General features: G+C 37.2%; 4 protein-coding genes across 4 annotated transcripts; all 4 read left to right on the top strand.

Annotated features, from left to right (window-relative positions):
• The first annotated feature begins 330 nt into the window (after window positions 1-330).
• LOC147790432 (uncharacterized) lies at window positions 331-737 on the top strand. Its single transcript, XM_087128030.1, has one exon. It carries the CDS (start codon window positions 331-333, stop codon window positions 709-711), a length of 381 nt encoding a protein of 126 aa, XP_086984156.1. The 3' UTR covers window positions 712-737.
• An 813-nt stretch (window positions 738-1,550) lies between these two features.
• LOC111804926 (uncharacterized) lies at window positions 1,551-4,704 on the top strand. Its single transcript, XM_023689758.2, has 5 exons — window positions 1,551-1,869; window positions 3,413-3,627; window positions 3,767-3,857; window positions 3,958-4,024; window positions 4,121-4,704. The coding sequence occupies exons 1-5, from the start codon at window positions 1,811-1,813 to the stop codon at window positions 4,172-4,174; spliced, it is 486 nt and encodes a 161-aa protein (XP_023545526.1). The 5' UTR covers window positions 1,551-1,810; the 3' UTR covers window positions 4,175-4,704.
• Window positions 4,705-8,737: 4,033 nt separating this feature from the next.
• LOC111805908 (EIN3-binding F-box protein 1) lies at window positions 8,738-11,755 on the top strand. The gene is made up of 2 exons (XM_023691198.2): window positions 8,738-9,113; window positions 9,437-11,755. The coding sequence occupies exons 1-2, from the start codon at window positions 9,089-9,091 to the stop codon at window positions 11,350-11,352; spliced, it is 1,941 nt and encodes a 646-aa protein (XP_023546966.2). The 5' UTR covers window positions 8,738-9,088; the 3' UTR covers window positions 11,353-11,755.
• A 2,292-nt stretch (window positions 11,756-14,047) lies between these two features.
• LOC111805006 (uncharacterized) lies at window positions 14,048-18,522 on the top strand. Its single transcript, XM_023689862.2, has 3 exons — window positions 14,048-14,642; window positions 15,919-16,091; window positions 16,241-18,522. Exons 1-3 carry the CDS (start codon window positions 14,133-14,135, stop codon window positions 16,395-16,397), a joined length of 840 nt encoding a protein of 279 aa, XP_023545630.2. The 5' UTR covers window positions 14,048-14,132; the 3' UTR covers window positions 16,398-18,522.
• The last annotated feature ends 2,788 nt before the right edge of the window (window positions 18,523-21,310 follow it).

Below are 21,310 nucleotides of genomic sequence, written 5' to 3'. Positions count from 1 at the left end.
ATACTGTTTGTAATAGTTCAAGCCCACCACTAATAGATATTATCTACTTTGGATCTATGATCCCATTTTAATGGAAAAAAATGTGATAAAAATAGAGATTCATAGGTTATATAATTAATCGTGGTCCAATTAATTAATTGATTTAAAATTTCTATATTGGGTTTTATTTCATTAATAATTTATAAAGAAATTTATGGAATTAATTAAAAGGCACAACTATTGAAGCCAACTCATTAAAAAAATAAAAAATAAAAAGTTATTTTTTTTTTTATACAAAATACATAAATATATTTTTATTAATTTATGGATATCTAATAATTATTACACATCATGCCTTCTTCAATTTTGAGCTCCCAAGCCATGGCTATGGCAGCTCTCTCAGGGGCTGTCGCCGTCGTGCTTTCCTTCCGCCACCGTAAATCCGCCGCCTCAGTTTCTTCCGGTAAGCAAAAACCACCAATTTTTGTGGTGAAGAAGAAGAAGGGAAGAAAAAGAGTTCACTTTGCTGATGATTCAGCCGTTTGCAGTACTGAAGAGTTGCAGAGAAAAAACGGCTTAATTTTGGGTCATTCGCCGCCGGTGGGTAGAGCTCCGCCGCCGTCTTTGACGAGCCACGGTGGAGGAGGCAGCGGAATGCCGGCGAATAGGGTGGCGCTGTACAATGGAATCTTAAGGGATCGTTTGGTTCACAGGATGGCATATTCTCTTTAATTATATATTAAATAACTTTTATTTAATTATTTATTTCTTTTTCTTTTTCTTTTTCTTTTTGTAAAAGATGTTAATCCATTTATATTATCTCCTCCTGGTCATGGATAGATCACCCACATTCGGGTCCATAAGTAGTGACAATTGCCCCATGAAGACTCACTTTCGCTACAGCTCTAGTGGGTTCCGTTAACCAATCCACTGCCTATGAGTCACCGGCTCATTCTTCAACAACCACGTGGTCAGAGTCCTGGTCTCCTCCCACTGCTTGGAAGCTTACAGTTTCATGTTCTTTTCACCCTTCCCTCACGGTACTACTTCACTATCGGTCACCCAAGAGTATTTAGCCTAGCAAGGTGGTCCTTACTGATTTACACGGGATTCCACGTGTCCCATACTACTTGGGTCAGAGCGTAAGCTAGTGATGCTTTCGTTTGGAATTAGAAATTTGAATTTCTATACGTGAGATCTCACATCGGTTGGAGAGGGAAATGAAACATTACTTAAAGTATAAGGGTGTGGAAACTTCTCCCGTGTTTTCAAAATATTGAAAGGAAGCTCGAAAGTAAAAACCAAAAGAAGACAATATTTGCTAGCTGTGGTTTTAAGTTGTTACAAATGGTATCAAAGACGGAACCGAGCAGCATGTCAGCAAAGACCTAAGGGTAGAAGCATGTTGAAAGGACCGGTAGAGAAATGCTAATCAGAGGCAGACATCGGGTGACATGCGAGAGTTATAGTGAGACAAATTAGTAAATGTATGGGGGTAATTTTGTAATTTTGCTTTTTTTTTTTTTTTTTTTCTTTTCTTTTAAGTTTGTATTGAAATGAAGAGGAATAAGAACATGAACAGGGTTTCAGTTGTTAGTGTTAACTGCTATTAACGGTACAAAATTACTGATTACGAAATACGAACTGGATCTGGTAAAGTTTCAGCGGAAGTCACAATCACACTGATTTCCCATCTAATTCGACCTTGTTTATCCTATTCTATCCAGTATTAGGGTTTTCGATTTCGATTTTCCCCTTTCGATTTTGATTTCGATTTCGATTTCGGCATGTTTCTGTGTTTTGATGTTTGTAAACTGATTTTTCGCCGAATATGGTGACGCGAGAGAGCTGGTTTTCTGTTTGGATCGATCGATTTCTCTCTTGTTTGAGGTAAGTTCTTTTGCTCTGTGTTGATCACCTCATTTCTGTTCTCGAAGCGTGTTAGGGTTTTTGTAATTGTTTGATTTTCGAAGAGATTTAGCTTGAAAATTTCGAACCATTTTGATGCGACCTAATTGAAACGTTTAGAGACTTGAATACTGTTCTGGATTGTATGGATTACACTTGTTCATTTGGGGGAGTTTTTTTCTTATGGATCCATGATGTATTGTTCTTACGATTGCCATTGTTATTTGAGTAGTTTTATTTTGAATAGCTGTTTTACCTGATGAGTTCGTCCTGCAAATACTCTCAGCTTCTTGTGAATCGGTAGGAGCTTGAGCTATCATTATTGATATCATTATTTTGGAGATTTCTTTTGAATCTGAAATTAAGGGATCTTGGAAGTAAAAGAAATACCAGTTGGTTCTTACAAGTGTTTAGCTCTGGAATAAGGTGGGGAAGATGGTAGCTTCATTTTTCTTCATGAATTGAACCTCAACACAGTGTGCTAAACGTATTTTCAATTAGGTTAATCTGTGCACTTACTAGGAAATTCTTTTTCTGAGGGAACATTGATGGCATAATGTTAGAGTGGACATAAATAAGTGAAAATTTGGGATTGTAGGAAGCAGAATCCATCGTAATCCAAGCAAAAGTATAACCGGAATTTTCTGTCTTGGCAATCTCTTGACCCATTGAAGATGGACTTCAAATGTGAGATGCCCTAAAGGGGGTGGATTGTGAGATCCCACGTCGATTGGAGAAGAGAATGAAGTATTCTTTATAAAGGTGTGGAAACCTCTCCCTATGCTAGCGGTGAGAATGGGCCATCACAATTGGTATTAAAGTCAGACACCGGGCAATGTGCCAGCGAGGACGCTGGGCCCTGAGGGGGGTGAATTGTGAGATCCCATATCAATTGGGGAGGAGAAGGAAACATTTTTTATAGGTGTGTGGAAACCTCTCCTTCGCAGACGCATTTTAAAAACATTGAGAGGAAGTCTGAAAGGAAAGTCTAAAGAGGACAATATCTACTAGCAGTTGGGTTAGGCCGTTACACTAAATCTATCTCTAAGTGAATGGTGTGGGAGCTCAAAGCTCTTAGATCGCATCATTGAACTCTATTCTTGCTCCCAACTCTTTAGCACTGAGTTGTACTGGATTTTGGAGCGCGAGTTTACAGATGGTCAAAACAGTAGCAAATGGTGAGCATGTTGTGTGCAGATGTTCTTGATTTATGAACTAAATTCACTAAATTAGTTCACCTCTGTGTTATAATTTTTCATGTTTCATTGTCATTGACTGGGTCCATGACAACGAGGGTTCATATATTATATTGGACAACGATCTGCATACTTCGTTTATTTCAAACTTCATCGAGGTCCCGAAGCTTAACCATATTATTGAATTCATCTCTCTGAAATGTCAGTATCATGATGTTCATGCATGTACATTTATCATTACTTAAGACTATTACATGTCTGTTCTGGAGTTATATCCATATCCACAGTTCTCAACATGCTTCTAACAGAGGAAGTGTTTATCTTGGTAGGGGCACTAAACTTGCACCTACCATCTCTGGGAATAATCTGAATTCTAGGATGCTGAGTATGTCAGATGATTTTTGGAGTACAAGCACATGCGATCTCGATGAGATGCTTACGCTTCAATCTCGACAGAACTCGTTTATCAGCACAACAAGTTACAACCCTAATCATGGAGGTGCCACTGACTATTTAAGCAATCATTCTGACTTTGTAAATCATGGTAAGCTCATATCTCAATATTCACTGCTTGTTGGAAAGCAAAGGAGATGTTCCTTGCACTTGCTTTCTTCATCTAGCGTTAGTATCTCCAGTTCTGTAGTTGCTCTAGACTGGTTTCAATTGTAAATTCCCAATTGCAGGTTTGATTCTTTGGACACAGACCAGGCTTCGATGGGTCGGAAATCACGAATCTGCTAAACGAACTAAAAGAAAACACCTTACAGGATTAAGGTGAGTCTATTTTGACGCAGTTACGTATTCGTTCATGCCATCCAAATTGAATTTTCTAAAATTTTTGCCCCAACATGCATTACTTGGTTTCTGTTTGCAGTTGGTATATGACCAAAGAACTCATGCTGGAAAGCAAAAGACCTTACCATCGGCTCATACCTTTATCTGTAAGTCAGCTTTTTGTCTGTAATGTGGTGTTTTCTTTAGTTGACTACATATTCAAGTCCTCTGCTTTGAATATGTAACCATGATATAACTGACAGGAAATGGTAGACTTTCTAGTAGAAGAATGGGAAGAAGAAGGGCTGTATTATTGAGCCAGTCGATCGAAAACCATCACCTTGTGCATTCACCATCTTTGTGACTTTTTTCGTGTTTCGGAGTTTAATTCAATGGCTACTGCCTTAACTTGGGATCAGTTGATACGAGTTAACATACAAAATGACACCACCTGGTTTGCTATTGGTACATTGGAGACTTCTTGGGGAGAGGCCAAATATGATGTAACCCGAAATCCAAGATCATCTGAATGATCGACGAGCTAAACGGTAAGCCCCCTCCAACCATCAGCTAATATCTACTTTATACATACATATCAAGCTTTCTTCATGGTTTCATCTACGCATGACAGTTTAATATATGCAGAAGCATCAACTTTAGTATGTTTGATGCGATGTTGATGATTGACTTGCTGTAATTGATGTAATAGAATAGATATTACCCTCTAAAACAAACACTATCTTTGAATTCTGATAATACTGAGCTTTGTTTTGTGGGGATATTGCTGTCAACCGTGTTGGATGGTAGAGAACAAATAATAGGCGAAGTCACGCCCCCATTGTCTTTTTGTCTGGTGGTTGTGCCATTAAAATAGAAATTTTGAAGGGTTTATGTTTGAAGATGCTAAGATGCTTTTGAAACTCTTTTTTCATAAAGAGAATACTCATTGTTTTAGGGAGAAAGGACCGTAAGATCCTACATCGGTTGGAGAGGGGAACGAAACATTCTTTATAAGGGTGTAAAAACCTCTTTCTAGCATATGCGTTTTAAGAACCTTGAGGAGAAGCTCGAAAGGGAAAGCTCAAAGAGGACAATATTTGTTAGCAGTGGGCTTGGGAATGGTATCAGAGTCAGACATCGGGTGGTGTGCCAGCGAGGACGCTGGGCTCCCAAAGGGGTGGATTGTGAGATCCCACATCGATTGGAGAGAGGAACAAGTGCCAGCGAGGACGTTGGGCCCCGAAAGGGGGGTGGATCGTGAGATTCCACATCGATTGAAGAGGGGAACGAGTGCCAACGATGACACTAGACAATGTGTCAACGAGGACGCTGGGCTCCCAACGGTGTGGAGTGTAAGATCTCACATCGGTTCGAGAGAGGAACAAAACATTTTTCATAAGGATTCAACTAACTATCAAGATGATGTTAGATATGATTTATATTTATGTTTTTCTTGTTCAAAGTTGTACTCTCTTTACTAAATTCAGCATTCAACTGAAAGATTATTACATATATTAGTGATTGCTTTGGTTTGGTACTCTTAGAGGTCATTATAAGAGAGAGATGAGACATGATTTAAACATGGTGTGATCTGAGTCGATAGCTACTTTTTTCTTCTCTCTTTTAAGTCTTATTGGCTTCATAAGGGACCCACCCAAAGAGATGAACCCAAATGAAATGAGTGGATAACTCTATGTTTTAAAGTTTTGTCTCGAATATTATCGACTATACTTTTTTCGGGTTTTTTTAACGTAAGATGCAACATTTTTTCATTGGTGTTATGGTTCGTAACGGATAAATTAGAGACTGTGGCCTAAGTGAGCATAATTTAATGACATTTTACCTGTATTCATTCCTTTAAAGGCAAAGGTTCAAATCTCGGATTCCTACGTGTTATATAAGAAATAATTAATTAATTAAAAAGTGTTTATATATATATACATGTTTCTTTTTAGAACTTATTTTTAAAAATTACTACTTAAATAAAAGTGGGTATTCATCTGAATTGGATTATATATTGAATTTTTGAATTTTTTTTTTTTTAATTCGTTGTCGTTTTTTTCTTTTTCTTTTTCCCTCTTTTCATCTGCCATCAACCATCAACTGACTCTCCTCTCCCTCGAGCTGAAACGAAGGATCGAGGGATCGAGGGAGAAGAGAAGCTACCCTTATGGTGGGTAACTCGATTACGTTCTCTAACCTAAACACGAGGCATAAGAATTAATTATATTCCATTTAGCAATATTGTTTTAGATTAAGATGAATCAAAGATGATCCTTAGCTATAAAAAAATTGAGCATCCATTTCCCATACAATGAATTCAAAAAACAAGGGTTAATGTTCAACTTGAAGATACACACAAATCCTTATTAAAACCCTAAAATTAAATAATAATAATAATAATAAGACTAAATTAATAAAAATACCCTTCAAACTTTATACTTTGTCTAAAAAATACTTCTAAAATTTAAACAATTTCAATAATATTCTTATTTTTTTTCGAAAAGTTCAAAAATACCCCTACCTTAGTACCGGTTATTAAAAATACCCTTCAACTTTCAAAATTATTTAAAAAATACCCTTTAACGTCACTAATACCCTTAAAAAAAATTTAAAAATCCTGTACCTTTAAACATTTTTTTAACAATTCAAAAATACATTTACTGTGAGTACTACGTTTAAAAAAAATACTATAAACTTTTCAAATTAACGTTAAAACGTTTATAAATAGTCTATGAGGTGTCAATAGATAGTTTTCGTCCATATATTGACAGTAATAATTTAATTTATTTTATGCTTTATAAAAATAAAGAGTGTTACCATTCATTTTAAAATTTTATGAGTATTTTTTTAACATATTATTAATAATAAATATATTTTTTTATTTTAAAAAAAAATTAAGGAGAAATAATGAATTTTTTTAAAAACACAACATATTTTTGAGATAAAGTACTAAATTTAAAATTATTTTTATTAATTCAATGTAATAAAATAATAATAATATATTATTATTATTAAAATGTGTGATCCCTAACATGCTTTTTTATTTTCTAATATTTAATTATGGATTTTAATATTATAATAATTGGAAATGATTTCAGAACCAACCTTGGGATCCATTACAATGAACCTTCCCTCTCTCTCCACATGATAATTTTATTTATTTTTTATTTTTTTGGAAAATTCAATTATTTAATTAATCTTTATTTTTTATATTATAATTTTTTAAAATTTATTTATAGATAAATTAAAATTTAAACATGATCATATCTGATAAACAGATCGCATCTACACGTACGTATATTTTTCCCGCTTAAATTAAATTTAATAACTTTATTTAATTTTATCGTGTTGACATGCCTTTTTCTTCGATCGAGCTTCCCATATATGTCACATACCTAAAAATCATATTCATTGTATATCTTTGCTTTTATCTTGTCATGGAAAAATACGATATAGTGTATTTAGACATATATATATATATATATACACAAATACATGTATCGAGATTTTTTTAATCTTTTAAAGACACAGAAGATATATGAATGAACCGAGACCACGTATGAATATAAATAGTTTTTAAAAAATGTTGGTTAAAAACGTTCAAAAAATAATCGAAGAGTCACTGTCTCAACGCACCATGTCAAGAACCCACGATGCGATTCTGCAGCATTTACTCTCATCCTTGAGTAAGTTAACTAACTAGAATTCGGGTCACTGTTGGCACGGACGACGTATGGAGAATATCTAATAAGGTGTATTTTTTCGGTGACTCTCTTGTCATGAGAGATACGTGAGATTGTCGGGGTCATCAAGTGTCGAATCTAAATTTTAAAGACGTGGAACGTTTTAAATATCTTTGATAAGGTCGAGAAATATACAAATAATTAATATTTTATCTTGTTTTTCTTTTACATTCATCATCACCTAGAGATTTGCAAAAGGCAAGAAAGAACATAGCTTGATAAGAGTATGTTTGGTTGTCAGTCAAGAATGGTCTTCCATAATAATAATAATGATATATTATTGAAATATTTTATTTATTTAATTTTATCTGTACGTCTTCTAAAAATACATATGTTAGTAACAATCTAAGGCTATCGTTATCAGATATAGTCCGTCTTAGTTCATTACGTATCGTCGTAAACCTGATGGTTTTAAAATGAGTCTATTCGTGATAGGTTTCCACAATCTTATAAGAAATGTTTCGTTCCGTTCTTCAACCGATATGGGATCTTACAATCCATCTCCCTTTGGAGCCCAATGTCCTCGTTGGTACACTGCTCGGTGTTTGAATTTGATACTAACTATAACAGTTTGAGGCCACCTTGGCTTGGAAGAAGGCCGTCCCATTTGACCCTAAAAACTAATAGAGCCACGGGGAATGTATATATTTAGTGCAAATTCTGTGGAAAACATTGCTATTACCATTAATTCCTTGAAAAATAAGGATACCATGGATATATACTGTCCGCTTTGACTCGTTACGTATCACCATCAGCCTCACGATTTTAAAACGCGTCTATTAGGGAGAGATTTCCACACCCTTATAAGAAATGTTTCGTTCCTTTCTCCAACCGAACTGGAATCTCACAATCATCCATTTGGAGGCCCATCGTCGTTGCTGGGATGGGATGCCCAGTGACTGGCTCTGATAACATTTTTCGATAAATTGACGAAGATGGTTACTTCAACGAAGACCATCTCGTCGGAAATGGCTCGATAAATTGAGCTAATGCGTACTTATTTTTATTAATTTAACTTTTATTCAATAAAAAAAAAAAAAGAAAAAGGGGGGAAGGTCCGGTAGTCGGTAATGGCAAGTTGGTTGGGGCAGTGGCGCAAGGGGCAAAGAGCAAGAGGGGGTCTGATTGGAATTTGCGGTTTTTTGGAGAGATTCATTGCACATTCACAATCCCATCTCAAATTCATACTCCAAAAATGAATTATTTTTCCCTGAAATCGACCTCTACAACCCCCTTTTCTTATTTTATTCATTAATCCATTCTATAATCCAAATATATATACTCTGTTCAATCCATTTCTTCTTCCCATAATCACAAATTTCCCTTGTTCTTCCCTTTTTCCCCCTTTTCCTATTGGGGTTTTCTCCAAATGCTCTTCTTCTTCCTCCCATTTCTCATTTCTTCTTTGATTTCTGAGTTTGATCTCTGCCTTCCGACACCATTTTCGCTTCTGTTCTTGTGGATTCTTGCTCTGTTTCTGTCGCCATGCCTGCCCTCGTCAATTACGGTGGTGAGTTCTTCGATCTTTTCTGTTTTGTTCTTGTTTGATCTGGGTAGGATTTGAATCGGTTCGGCTTGATCCGTTTGGAGTTCTTTTTTGTTCATGAATCTGTTTCTGAAGTTTTGTGATCTGGGTTTGTTTCAATATGCTTGATCTTGTAGATATCTTAAGCTAGTTTGTTCTTTAGTGACAGTAATTTGTAGATATCTAGTTTGTTCATCATGTCAAATGTGTCTGAACTTGTTGATTAGGTTTGTAAATGGATCTGTTTAGAGATGTGTGCAATTTTGATGAGGTAGTTTGGCTGATTAGTGTTGTTATTGGGATTTCAGGGGATGATGAATGTTACCCTGGGGGTTCCTTTTACTCAAGCCCCATGGATTTGGATGGCTTGCTACCAACTAGCTCTCATGTTGATCTGTATTTTCGTCCTAGTAAGAGAGCTCGGATCGGTGCCTCGGTTGTGTTTCGAGGACGAGAATTTGAGCAGGAGTTTAAACAATCCATTGATGTTCTTCCTGATGAATGCCTCTTTGAGATCTTTAGGCATTTAGACAGTGCTAGAGAGAGGAGCTCTTGCGCAGGCGTTTCGAAACGATGGCTTATGCTTTTGAGTACTATTCGTAAGGATGAAATCTGCAAGAGTAGAATCACGTCGACCGTTCGGATAGTTGAGCAGTCGAAGCCTGAATCTGATCGAGAAGATGAAAGTAATGGTTTTCTTACGAGATGTTTGGAAGGAAAGAAAGCTACTGATGTAAGACTTGCTGCCATTGCAGTAGGAACTAGTGGATGTGGTGGTTTGGGTAAGCTTTCTATTCGAGGAAGTAACTTGACGCGAGGAGTTACCGACCTTGGTCTTTCAGCAATTGCCAATGGTTGCCCTTCTCTTCGGATGCTTTCTCTGTGGAACGTATCGTTGGTTGGGGATGAAGGATTGTTCAAAATCGCTAGAGAATGTCGCTTGCTAGAGAAACTTGATCTCTGCCACTGCCCTTCGATCTCGGACAAAGGCTTGATCGCCATTGCTGAGCGATGCACGAACTTGACCTCTTTAAGCATTGAATCATGTCCGAAGATCGGAAATGAAGGTTTGCAAGCAATTGGTAAATTGTGTTCAAAACTTCAAACCATCTCTATCAGAGATTGTCCTCGTGTCGGGGATCAAGGTGTTTCGAGTCTATTCGCGTCATCTTCTTGTGCCATAACAAAGGTGAAGATCCAAGCATTGAACATAACGGATTTCTCTCTCGCCGTGATTGGACATTATGGCCAGGCCATAACACACCTAACCCTCAGTGGTCTTCAGAATGTTAGTGAGAAGGGCTTTTGGGTCATGGGCAGTGCACGGGGCTTGAAGAAGTTGTCGTTGTTGACGATTGCTTCTTGCCGAGGGATGACCGATGTGAGTCTCGAAGCGATTGGAAAGGGAATTGCAAACCTGAAACAGATGTGCATTCAGAAGTGTTGTTTTGTTTCAGACAACGGATTGACAGCTTTTGCTAGAGCTGCGGGATCACTCGAGACATTGCAATTAGAAGAGTGCAACCGAATCACCCTATTAGGCGTCGGTGGAGCCCTCTCGAACCATATTCGAAACGTGAAGTCTCTTACTCTGGTGAAGTGCATGGGGATCAAGGATATAGCTCAAGAAGTAACATTGCCCTCTCCTTGCACCTCCCTCAGGTCCTTATCTATCCAAAACTGCCCTGGCTTTGGCAGTGCCAGTCTTTCAATGGTTGGGAAGCTATGTCCTCAACTTCAGCATGTTGAACTGATTGGTCTTTACGGTATCACGGACGCCTCAATGCTTCCACTTCTCGAGACGTGCGAAGGGCTATTGAAGGTGAACCTTAGCGGCTGCATAAACTTGACCGACGAAACAATATCGACCTTGGTTAGACTGCACGGAGGAACGCTCGAAGTTCTGAATCTCGACAGTTGCAGAAAGATAACTGATGCTAGTTTGGTAGCTATTGCAGATGCGTGCTTGTTACTAAACGAACTAGACGTTTCGAAGTGTGCAATCACCGACGCAGGACTCGCAGTTCTTTCGTCTTCAGAGCAGATAAATTTGCAAGTTCTTTCCTTGTCGGGTTGTTCCGAAGTATCAAACAAGAGCTTTCCTTTCCTGGAAAGATTGGGGAAGTCGCTTCTCGGTTTGAATCTCAAAAACTGTCACTCAATCGGCAGTGGCATGGTCGGGATGATCGTTGAGAACTTGTGGAGATGCGACATCCTCGTCTAACCGTGGATAGTTACAGTGACATGGTCTTTTTCACACAGATAGCAGCATTCAACAGAGGGCGTCCCGACAGCGTATTCTTTCCGTGGCTCGGTTGTTTTAGGGAACTATGGCTAATTACCTTAATTTTTGCAAGCTTTCAGCTTGTTTGTCTGTTTTTTGGTCTCCATTGATGGGAGGCTTCCTCTTTGATGGCCATGGCTTCCTAAGAACACACAGTTACCGAGTGACAGTTAAGAATTGCCTGTCTTTGTACGCTCACTGATGTGGCTACTGGTTTTGTCGAGCTGAATGTTCTATAACTAGCTGTTTTAGCTTACAGATACGTTACTTTAATGCATCTGGTACAAGCTTTCTATAATTCTGTTGTGGATCATTCGATTAAATGTTCTCGTTCGGTTCGGTCCCTTTCGTATTCGATTGCATACGCTCTGTTGCTTCGAGTCGTTGCAAGTGTGAAGGTCTGTTGGACGTGAGCTTTGACATCTTTAATTCGACAAATTTACCACTCGGGTGATTTTCATTTAATGTCGGAGTGTAGGTTGCAATTCATCTGCATGAAGTTGGAATTGCTAGTAATTGTCGGTCAACCACGGCGGTGAATTCATTCTCGGCCCTTGTACACACCCTCGTCACACTATGGGAGTTGGCCATGCTCGAAGTCCTTACCTTAACCACAAGGAGGAGAATGTTGAAGGTAGGAGTTGGAGTGAAGTCGTGACAAGGTAGATTGAGTATCGAGGATTATCAATATGACGCAAGTATGCTAACTCAGACTACCCAACTCAAACCATATTCTGACCATACTCGGAATAAATATGATTTTTTTAAAATAATTAAAAAAACAATCCAACAACCCAATTCCAGTTGCTCGGTCACCAACCCAACTAACCCAAAATTTCAAATGGGTCCCGAGTCACCAACCCAACTAATCCAAAATTTCAGATGGGTCCCGAGTCACCAACCCAACTAACTCAAAATTTCAGATGGGTCCAAAAGATTTTCTCGACCCAACCCCACTCACCCGAAAATTTGTTTAAAGTCTTGTTGTGGTCTATATTTGAATGCAACCAAACGGAATATCCTCTATAGAATAAGAAATCAAAAGGGTTTTTGGCTTTGCCTTCCTCACATTCATGAATGCTTTGACTCTTCCCACTTGGAAAATGTGGGGTTGTGTAATTATTTATTTATTTGGTACAACAAGGACGAGATAGGAGATGTTCGAATGTCTAACCTCAAAGGAATGAATACACGTTAATTATCGTTGAACTGTCAAAACCCACCGCTAGCAAATATTGTTCTCATTGCTTTCCTTTCAAGGAATTTCCCTCAATATTTTAAAACGCATCTACTAAAGAGAGGTTTTTACGTCTTTGTAGGAATGTTTCGTGAATGTCGCATTTCCCTTTCCATTCAACGTGGGATCTCACACTTCAGTTTCTCGTTTTTGATTTTGCAACTGCAATGAATTATAAGAATCTCAATACGACGAATATATATTTAGTTTATGAGTTTATAGATCGTGAAAGTCAACATGTAGTGTATAAACCTAACCGAGTCAAACATTTTTTTTCATTTTGTAAAATATATACTATTTTTATAAAATATAATTTTAAAAAAATTAATTTAGTTTATAAATTTTGGTGTATTTTTTAAAAATGTAAAAAAAAGGAAATATTTAACCAACCAATTTTATTCTTAAAATTTAAGTTTTTCTTTTAATTTTTTAATTAAAGTTGTTTAAAAAAATCTAACGGAGTGGGTACCACCGTTGGCCGACGTTAAAGAGTGAGATTCACGCGTTCACATCCAACGTGGCAAACCGCGTTAAACCACCGCGTTTCATTTCTCTCGACGACGACCGTCCAAAAATTTCCTCCATTTTAGAAATTAACGGTCTAGATTCGTCTAAGCTGGCGGAACCATGGTAAGAACTCCGCGACCTACCGCGCTGAATTTTAACCGTCAACTGCTTCCCGCGTTTATTGGGCAAAGACCAACCGAAAATCTAGACTACATAAATTTACCATTTTTTTAAAAATGATTAAATCATTATAAATCCCTAATTTTTAAAAAATAAAATAAATAAATCAAACCCTAGCTACAAATGGGACCGAGTGTCTCGAGCTCAAATACGAACTCAAACCGTAGCTAAATATTACTCGAGAATCTTTTAAAAGTTATAATATTCAATTAGATCTTTCGTAAATATTTCAAAACTATCTCTTAAGTAAAAAAGTCGTTAAAATATATTACAGAAATTTGGAACATCGTGACAAATGACCTAAAATAAAAACGAGAGATGAACACTGTCACAACATTACAGTGACATTTGGAACATTGTGGCCTGGAATAAACCCGAGACATGAATATCCTCGCAACTTCTGAAGTCATTGTCACGTCCATGGTCATTTTAAAACGTGGTCAAAGGGTGAGCTGTTTTTTTGTTTTTAAAATTTTAGAATATAAATAAATTCAAGTTTTCATAATTTAAACTAAATTCTAAAATGTGTGTCCCTCATGAAATAAATAATATTTTCAATTTTTTTTTCTAAAAAAACATAATAAAATTGAAAATTCTTAAAATAAATAAATAAATAAATACATTTTCTCTCTCTATTTTCTCTCTCTTCGGCCTCCTATGATTTAAAAACCCTTTTCACAGTTCTCTCCCGATCAGTTGCAGAGAGAAAGAGGAGAGAAAGAGGAGAGAAAGAGGGTTTTGTGGAATCCTAAAACCCTTTTCTTCTTCGTTCCCTCACAAGCTTCGATCGTTAATCATGCTTCTCAGAAGTGCGTCGACCTCAATTCTCAATCCATGGAAACCCCATTTGAAAGAAGCTTCCATGGAGGCCGAAATCGTCCACCAAATTCCTAAATCACGGCCCCTCACATTCTGTGCTTCTTTGAAATTGTTGCCGCCGCCGCCGATGATTGGTGGACCGGCGATTAATATGATGCGGACCCTCTCTGTGCCTGATCTGAGTAACCTCTCGGCGGTGGCGAAGAGGAGTCCGTTTTTGAATGGGGGATTGTTCTGTGGTGTTGCCGAAGTCGGGGAGAGTTCCGATTGCGGTGGCGGGATGGTCGGTGTTTCGGTTGATGGAGGAATCGGCCGCGATGGTTGCGGTGGCGATGGCGGTGGTTCGGATGGTGGCGATGATGGCTGCTTTGGTTCTTGGGATGCGGATCGTGAGAACGATTGGGCGGATTTGTATTATCAGAAAATGATAGAAGCAAATCCAGAGAATTCGTTGTTACTAAGCAATTATGCTCGATTCTTGATGGAGGTACATGATTTTAACATTGAAATTCCATCTTCTTTAATTTCTTGAAATTCTTTACGCTACATTTGGTTCTGTTTATTGCGTTTTGTTTGGTTTCTGAAGGAAATGATCCTTTGTTCTTCTCTGTTAAGTATGGAAATGAAAATCTTGCAAAATCTTGTTCTGATCCTTTACCATTGATTGTTTATAAGAACCTTGATTGCCTGAACTGCTTAGAATAGACCTGATGTGCAACACTGGAAGATGAACAAAGTGGCTTGAATCAATTTGTGTTTAGAAAAATACCCAATAAAGCTGATAATATCTTGTTAGCATCGTTTAAAAGTTGTCATCCCTTCGATTATGGCTCTAAGGGAAGCGTTTTTCATTGCAAAACTATGTTCTTGTTCTTGGTAAAAAAAAAACTAACAGATTTAGTCCTCGAGCTTATAGTTTACATCAAATTAAGTGCTTAAACTACATTTTGTCCTTGGATGTCACGGTCATGCTCGTCTAGGGTGTGTTGCTCATGGTTGCATGCCCATACCACGCCGAACCCTTTATATTATTCCACTTGTATTGATTTACGAAATCATGTCTACGCCTGCTAAACCTGAATTGCCCCAAAATGTACAATAGGGGGAGTGACTAGTTGTCAACTCCTCTCCTTAATTTTGATTGACCGTTTGGTGAAATCACACTTAGGTCTGTCGGACCTGAATCGCCTCAAAATGTACTATAGGGGATGCGACTAGTTGTCAAATTCTCCCTATCCGGGAAAAGTTATATGCTAATGCTTCTTAACGATTCTCATTAACACTTCTTCTAAGTCCATTTGGACCAGGATTGTCCACATTTTAGCTTACCATAATAAAACTAGCACCGGGATCCAAAAGTGGTACTGTGCTTTTCACAATTACCATACCCATGAGATCTCAACGCACGAACTAATGAACAGAATGACTTATGTGGACAATGAGTTATTTCTACTATGTTCAACTTAGTTTGTAACAATTTGGTCTTACAGTTCGACCTTTGAACTTTAGTTAGTAACAATTTGATCTCTGATCAATTTATTGATCGATACTGTTCTGTATTAAAGTTGAGGAAGTAAATTGGACTAAATCTTTACCAACTAAAGTTTAGGACTGAATTGTTACTCGGAAGAACGAATAAATCAAAGAAGTGTTCTTCAACCATTGTTTTCTTTTTATACAGAAGTTGTTACATGAATGTGGAATGCCTTTGGTAAAAGCTTGTGGTTAATCCTAGCAATTTTTCGATTTTCGTTGCTAAACAGGTTCGTGGAGACCTGCTAAAAGCTGAAGAGTATTGTGGAAGATCAATCTCTGCAAATCCTAATGATGGAAATGTGATATCAATGTATGCTGATTTGATATGGAAGAATCATAAGGATGCCTCCCGAGCTGAAAGTTACCATCTTCAAGCTGCTAAAACTTCCCCTGATAATAGGTAAGAAACAACAAGATACAATCATAAATCAAAGCTATATTGAAATTTTGATCTGCAATGAAGTTCTCTCTCTGCAAAGTTGTTGTTATGTGGGACATTTTAATGGATTTGTGGGGTTAATGTTGTTTTTATTTGTTGAACTGGTGCAGTTTTGTTTTAGCCTCGTATGCGCGGTTCCTTTGGGATGCTGGAGAAGAAGTCGAGGACAACGACGACGACAAAGAAGATAGATTCGATAGCTTTGGCGAGCCATATTCTTCACGTCCTTTTGATTTTGGAGTTCAGCCTCTCAACTCACTCCTCTAACTGGTGCTTCATAGTTTCTCTCTCAGGTACATTCATAGTTGCAGATGTTGTTAGGTAGTATTCTTTAACCATGAAAGCATAATAAGTTTGCTTACAGAAAGCTGTGGCGAGCACTAGGGATTTTCTTTTTCCCTCGCCTCTTTGATCCTCAGTTTGTGTTTTGTATAGAACAATGAAACAAATTGCTGATTGAAGGAAAATCGAAGAACCTTGTGAAAAGGTTCATTCCTAAAAGAATTAGGTATACTTCTAAATGTTTATTGGAAAACGGTTTTGGTATCGGCCTCGGTATCGGGATGCATACTATTTGCCACTCTAAACATAAGTTAATAGATAAGATGTCGATTCCAAACATAGGTCACTATCATTAGGGTCAAGAGTTAGAACATAGGTACGTGGAAGACATCCATTACCATCTTTAGCATCGAGGGTCGAGAAGAAAATTATTGTTCACTAGACATCAATTCTAAACATAAGTTTGTGGATAAGACATTTTTTAACGTCCTCGGAGTCTAGAGTCTAGGGTTGAGAAGTAAAGTATTGTTGACAAGACATCAATTCTAAACATAAGTTTGTGGATAAGACATTTGGAAGAACTTGAAGATTCCAGCTCACGTTCATTCTATTCTGATAGATTGGTTCCCCTTTGGAGGGTCTTTCTCGAATGAGAATCCAGAAAGTTTTTGGGCAAGACAAGTTACCATCCTCGGAGTCGAGGGTTGAGAAGTAAAGTATTGTTGACAAGACATCCATTTTGAACATAAGTTTGTGGATTAGACATTGATTACCGTCTCTAGGGTCTAAGGCCGAGAAGAAAAGTATTGCTGATAAGACATTGATTCCGAACCTAAGTCTAATATTCATTACCATCTTCGAAGTCCAGGGTGAAGAAGAAAAGTATTACCGTATTCTATGGACACGACATGAAATACTATCTTTTATTTCGATTTGAGAAAGGAGGAACGATGAATTTGACATAAATTAGATGAGGTAGACTCAAACATGTTGGGCTTAGCTCCAAAATAATGGGCTCAAGTTTAGACTAGATGTTGTAACATGGTCAAAGTCCACTCTTTCCTAAAAATATTTATTAAAAATGTATATTTTATAAGAGTTCTTTTAGATTAATCAATAAATATTTCATTTTTTTAAAAATAAGTCATTGGTTATTAAGGTCGAGCAATCTCGCTCTTTTAACGATAAATTATTTGAGTTGAATAGTGTAGTTGGTAGATTATATACTATTAACGTCATTAGGAGACAACTCGAAACTTTATATCAAAAATAAAAAACTAATTGGAACGTCAACTGTAAAGATGGTTTCAAAAGTAAAGGTGTATATGGGTGAGTTGGAAAAATCTTTTGGACTAATTCGAAATTTTGGGTTGGTTGGGTTGGTGATTCGAATCACTCGAATAAAGTTCACAATTCAACTTAACTCGAATTTTTTTTTTTTAATTATTTTAAAAAAATTATACTTATCCACAATACATATTATACTAACAACTACACTATCTTAAAGTTTAAATATCAAACATTTAAAAGTCACAATACATCATTAATATCGATTACAAATTTAAATATTCTTAATGTAACGACCCAGATCCATCGTTAGCAGATATTGTCTTCTTTGGGCTTTCACTCAAGGCTTCAAAACGTGTTTGCTAGGGGAAGATTTCCACACCCTTATAAATGGTGGTTTGTTCTCCTCCCCAACCAATGTGGGACATCAGCGAGAATCATACCACTAGAGCCCTTGATGTTCTGGGCTGCACGCGCGCTACACTGATGTATTCAACGAGTCTATAACCTTGGCGCGACTTGCGCTGGGTTTGGTTAAGGCATCAGAGGGGGCACGGATGCTCCTCCTGACACAAAAAGTTTGTAAACACGTTCATGGGTCATGGAAGTCGAAATCTTCTAAGGAGTGTGTAACAACTCACCTGCCGAATCAACTAGCCTCGAAAATGGATGGCACTGAAGCGTGTGACCTATACCCGACCGTCGGGGCAAGTGCTAGGCCCCAATGAGTAGGAGGGCGCGGTGGTCGCTGCAAAACCTTGGGCGTTAGCCTGGGCGGAGTGGCCATCAGTGCAGATCTTGGTGGTAGTAGCAAATATTCAAATGATAACTTTGAAGGCTGAAGAGGGGAAAGGTTCCATGTGAACGTCACTTGCACATGGGTTAGTCAATCCTAAGAGACGGAGGAAGCCCGTCTGATAGCGCAATAGCGCGAGTCTCGAAAGGGAAAGCTCAAAGAAGACAGTATGCGGTGGATCTGGGTCGTTACAAATGAGAGCTAATTCTTTCTAAAAGTAGGGTGGAGTTGGGATGTCTTGTAACCCTATTTTGAATTGGTGACTTAACTCAACCAAAAAAATTACAATCCACCAAGCCAACCAGATTTTCGATTTCCAAAAATTCAACCGGATCTAAATTGAAAAAAAAAAAAAAAATCTACCCAATTTAACTTTTATGGTCTGGGTTGAATAATTCGAATTAATCGGATTATCAGATCATATGAACACCTTTACTCAAATTTTATATCAAATTGTTATTTGAAAACAGATAAATTTGAAGTACGATACAACAAACATGCATTACGACGATCTCGACCCAAATCGCAAATGGTAAATGGAGGCCAACTAGATATGATAGGGACTAGAGGGAGAAAAATAAAAGAATATATGAAAATCATTGACCAAATATTTTTAAAAAAATTGGAAGAGATGAAGAAGAACATGATGCTATAGGGAAGAGATATGTTGCATAAAGAACTTATCCCTTATTTTCTTTGCATTATTGTCTATCATTCTTCTTCAAACCCACATTCTTCACCTCTTGTGGACCAAAATTAGCCATCTCTTCCATCATAGATGCTTTTACGACACATATTTGTTATGTTTTCTGAACGTACGACCGAACTTAAACCTAATTCAACTAATTAAGATATATATTCTCGACTAGCAAATCAAAGTTCGAATCTCTCACTCTCACGTCTCGTTGAAAACTAAAAATTGCCCTAGAAGATTCGAGCAGAGGCGCTAGCCCTAGAAGATGGGGTATCGAGCGTTTTTTTAGTTCAATAACGATAGTGTTATGTGATATGAGGCTACACTTTTGATCGTAATGTTGAAAACTCATGGTCTAGTTAAACAACAATTTAACTATAGACTCGTTAGTGTTCGTTTTTAGATTAATGTTGTTATTTAACACAGTAGTTTATAGTTTTCTTTTCGATTATCTTAATGTAAATTTGATTTCTAGACAATGATTTTTAAACTATAGTTTCCAAAAATGATCATCTTATGTCTAAATTATATTATAGTGTATACTACATTTTGTAGTAGTGCAACAATAGTTTAAAATGACGAATATCTATAATGACCAATGATTTAATGATTGTCACGCTATCTTCGACATGGACCTAGTAAAATTGAATACACTTGTGTAGGTCCGGCTCAAGAATTGAGGTGTCAACGGGGTTTAGAATCGTCACTATAACGATCTATGCCTAAGATTCGAAATCTGGATTCGGCACATGTTGGCACCGACATTCCCCGACATCCTCGCAATATGGTCATGTTACCTACTCTTTACTTCTTAAGAGTGAAGACTATCCCCACAGGCCAACACGAGTCCTTTGAGCATGTTTTTTTCTCACTCACATGAATCTCAAGAAAATTCTTAAGAGGTCACTTGACACAAAGTTGCTCAAAGTTAAACATGGTTAATCATGAAGTTCCTATGATTGAGCCACCGAAAAGGAAGGTGCGTCCTGTTGGTATAGGTAGAATTTCAAGATATTGTCCATCTGCTAGGGGAAGGTTTCCACACCCTTGTAACTGGTGTTTTGTTCTCCTCCCCAACTAATGTGGGACATCACAATCCACCCCTTCGGGGCCCATTGTCCTCGCTAGCACTCTTTCCTTCCTCCAATCGATGTGGAACCGCCACCAAATCCATCCATTTGGGGCCCAGCGTCCTTACTGGCACACCGCCTCATGTCTACCCCCCTTCAAGGAACAACAAGAAGGCTGACACATCGTTCGGTGTCTGGCTCTTATACCACTTGTAACGGCCCAGATCCACCGCTAGCCGACATTGTCGTTTTTGGGCTTTCTCTTTTGAGCTTCCCCTCAACGCTTTAAAACGAGTCTGCTAGGGTAAGGTTTCCACACCCTGGGGTTTTGTTCTCCTCCCCCAATCAATATGGGACATCACATATTCTAAGGATCCCTCGGATGTGGTCTCGATTCATTCATGTACCCCTCATTTATCCGGACATATTTATTCACTAAATATCTAATTATCATTTGTCTATATTATTGCAAGAGGAATAAATAATATATTTAGTTTATATTTTTAGCAATAAATATGAAAAAAAAAAAAGTCACATCGAGATGACATCATTAAAGTTGACTTTTTATGAAATTAAAAAAATAATATTTAATTCAACAGAAAATGACGTCTAAAGTCTAAACTATATATATCTAAATATAATTTTATTTACAAAATTTTAGATATTTTGGACATTGGAATTTATTCCCAAAAATAGACCATTATTTCTTCCTAATGGGGGAAGAACAATATAACCTAATTTCCACTTTTAACCCCAAATGTTTATTATTATTATTTTATCTATCGTATAATAAAAATTAAATTAATAAAAATATCATCGAACTTTGCAGGTTAAAAAGACCCTTAAACTTTCTATTAAAAAAATTCCAAAAAATACATTTGCGTTAGTTTCGGATAAAATATTAAAAAAATACCTCAAATTTTTCAAAAATTCCATTAATACCCTTAATTTATTTTTTAAAAACTTTTTAAAAAATTTTAAAAATATCTTCACCATTAATGTCACGTTTAAAAAATACTCACCAACTTTCTACACTGACATTAAAACATTT

Source organism: Cucurbita pepo, chromosome 11, assembly GCF_057944985.1.
Source record: "Cucurbita pepo subsp. pepo isolate OVF chromosome 11, ASM5794498v1, whole genome shotgun sequence".
Lineage (NCBI taxonomy): Eukaryota > Viridiplantae > Streptophyta > Magnoliopsida > Cucurbitales > Cucurbitaceae > Cucurbita > Cucurbita pepo.
Note: the sequence above shows the minus strand (reverse complement) of the source record. Positions and strands in the feature narration are given on the sequence as shown.

Bases quoted from the DNA above. Each gene is read 5' to 3' on its own strand.
- LOC111804926 (XM_023689758.2), top strand. From the start codon at position 1,811: ATGGTGACGCGAGAGAGCTGGTTTTCTGTTTGGATCGATCGATTTCTC. The intron at 3,628-3,766 runs GTAAGCTCATAT...TCCCAATTGCAG, and splicing joins TTCTGACTTTGTAAATCATG to GTTTGATTCTTTGGACACAG. The intron at 3,858-3,957 runs GTGAGTCTATTT...TTCTGTTTGCAG, and splicing joins AAACACCTTACAGGATTAAG to TTGGTATATGACCAAAGAAC.
- LOC111805908 (XM_023691198.2), top strand. From the start codon at position 9,089: ATGCCTGCCCTCGTCAATTACGGTG. The intron at 9,114-9,436 runs GTGAGTTCTTCG...TTGGGATTTCAG, and splicing joins TGCCCTCGTCAATTACGGTG to GGGATGATGAATGTTACCCT.
- LOC111805006 (XM_023689862.2), top strand. From the start codon at position 14,133: ATGCTTCTCAGAAGTGCGTCGACCTCAATTCTCAATCCATGGAAACCC. The intron at 14,643-15,918 runs GTACATGATTTT...GTTGCTAAACAG, and splicing joins ATGCTCGATTCTTGATGGAG to GTTCGTGGAGACCTGCTAAA. The intron at 16,092-16,240 runs GTAAGAAACAAC...GAACTGGTGCAG, and splicing joins AAAACTTCCCCTGATAATAG to TTTTGTTTTAGCCTCGTATG.
- LOC147790432 (XM_087128030.1), top strand. From the start codon at position 331: ATGCCTTCTTCAATTTTGAGCTCCCAAGCCATGGCTATGGCAGCTCTC.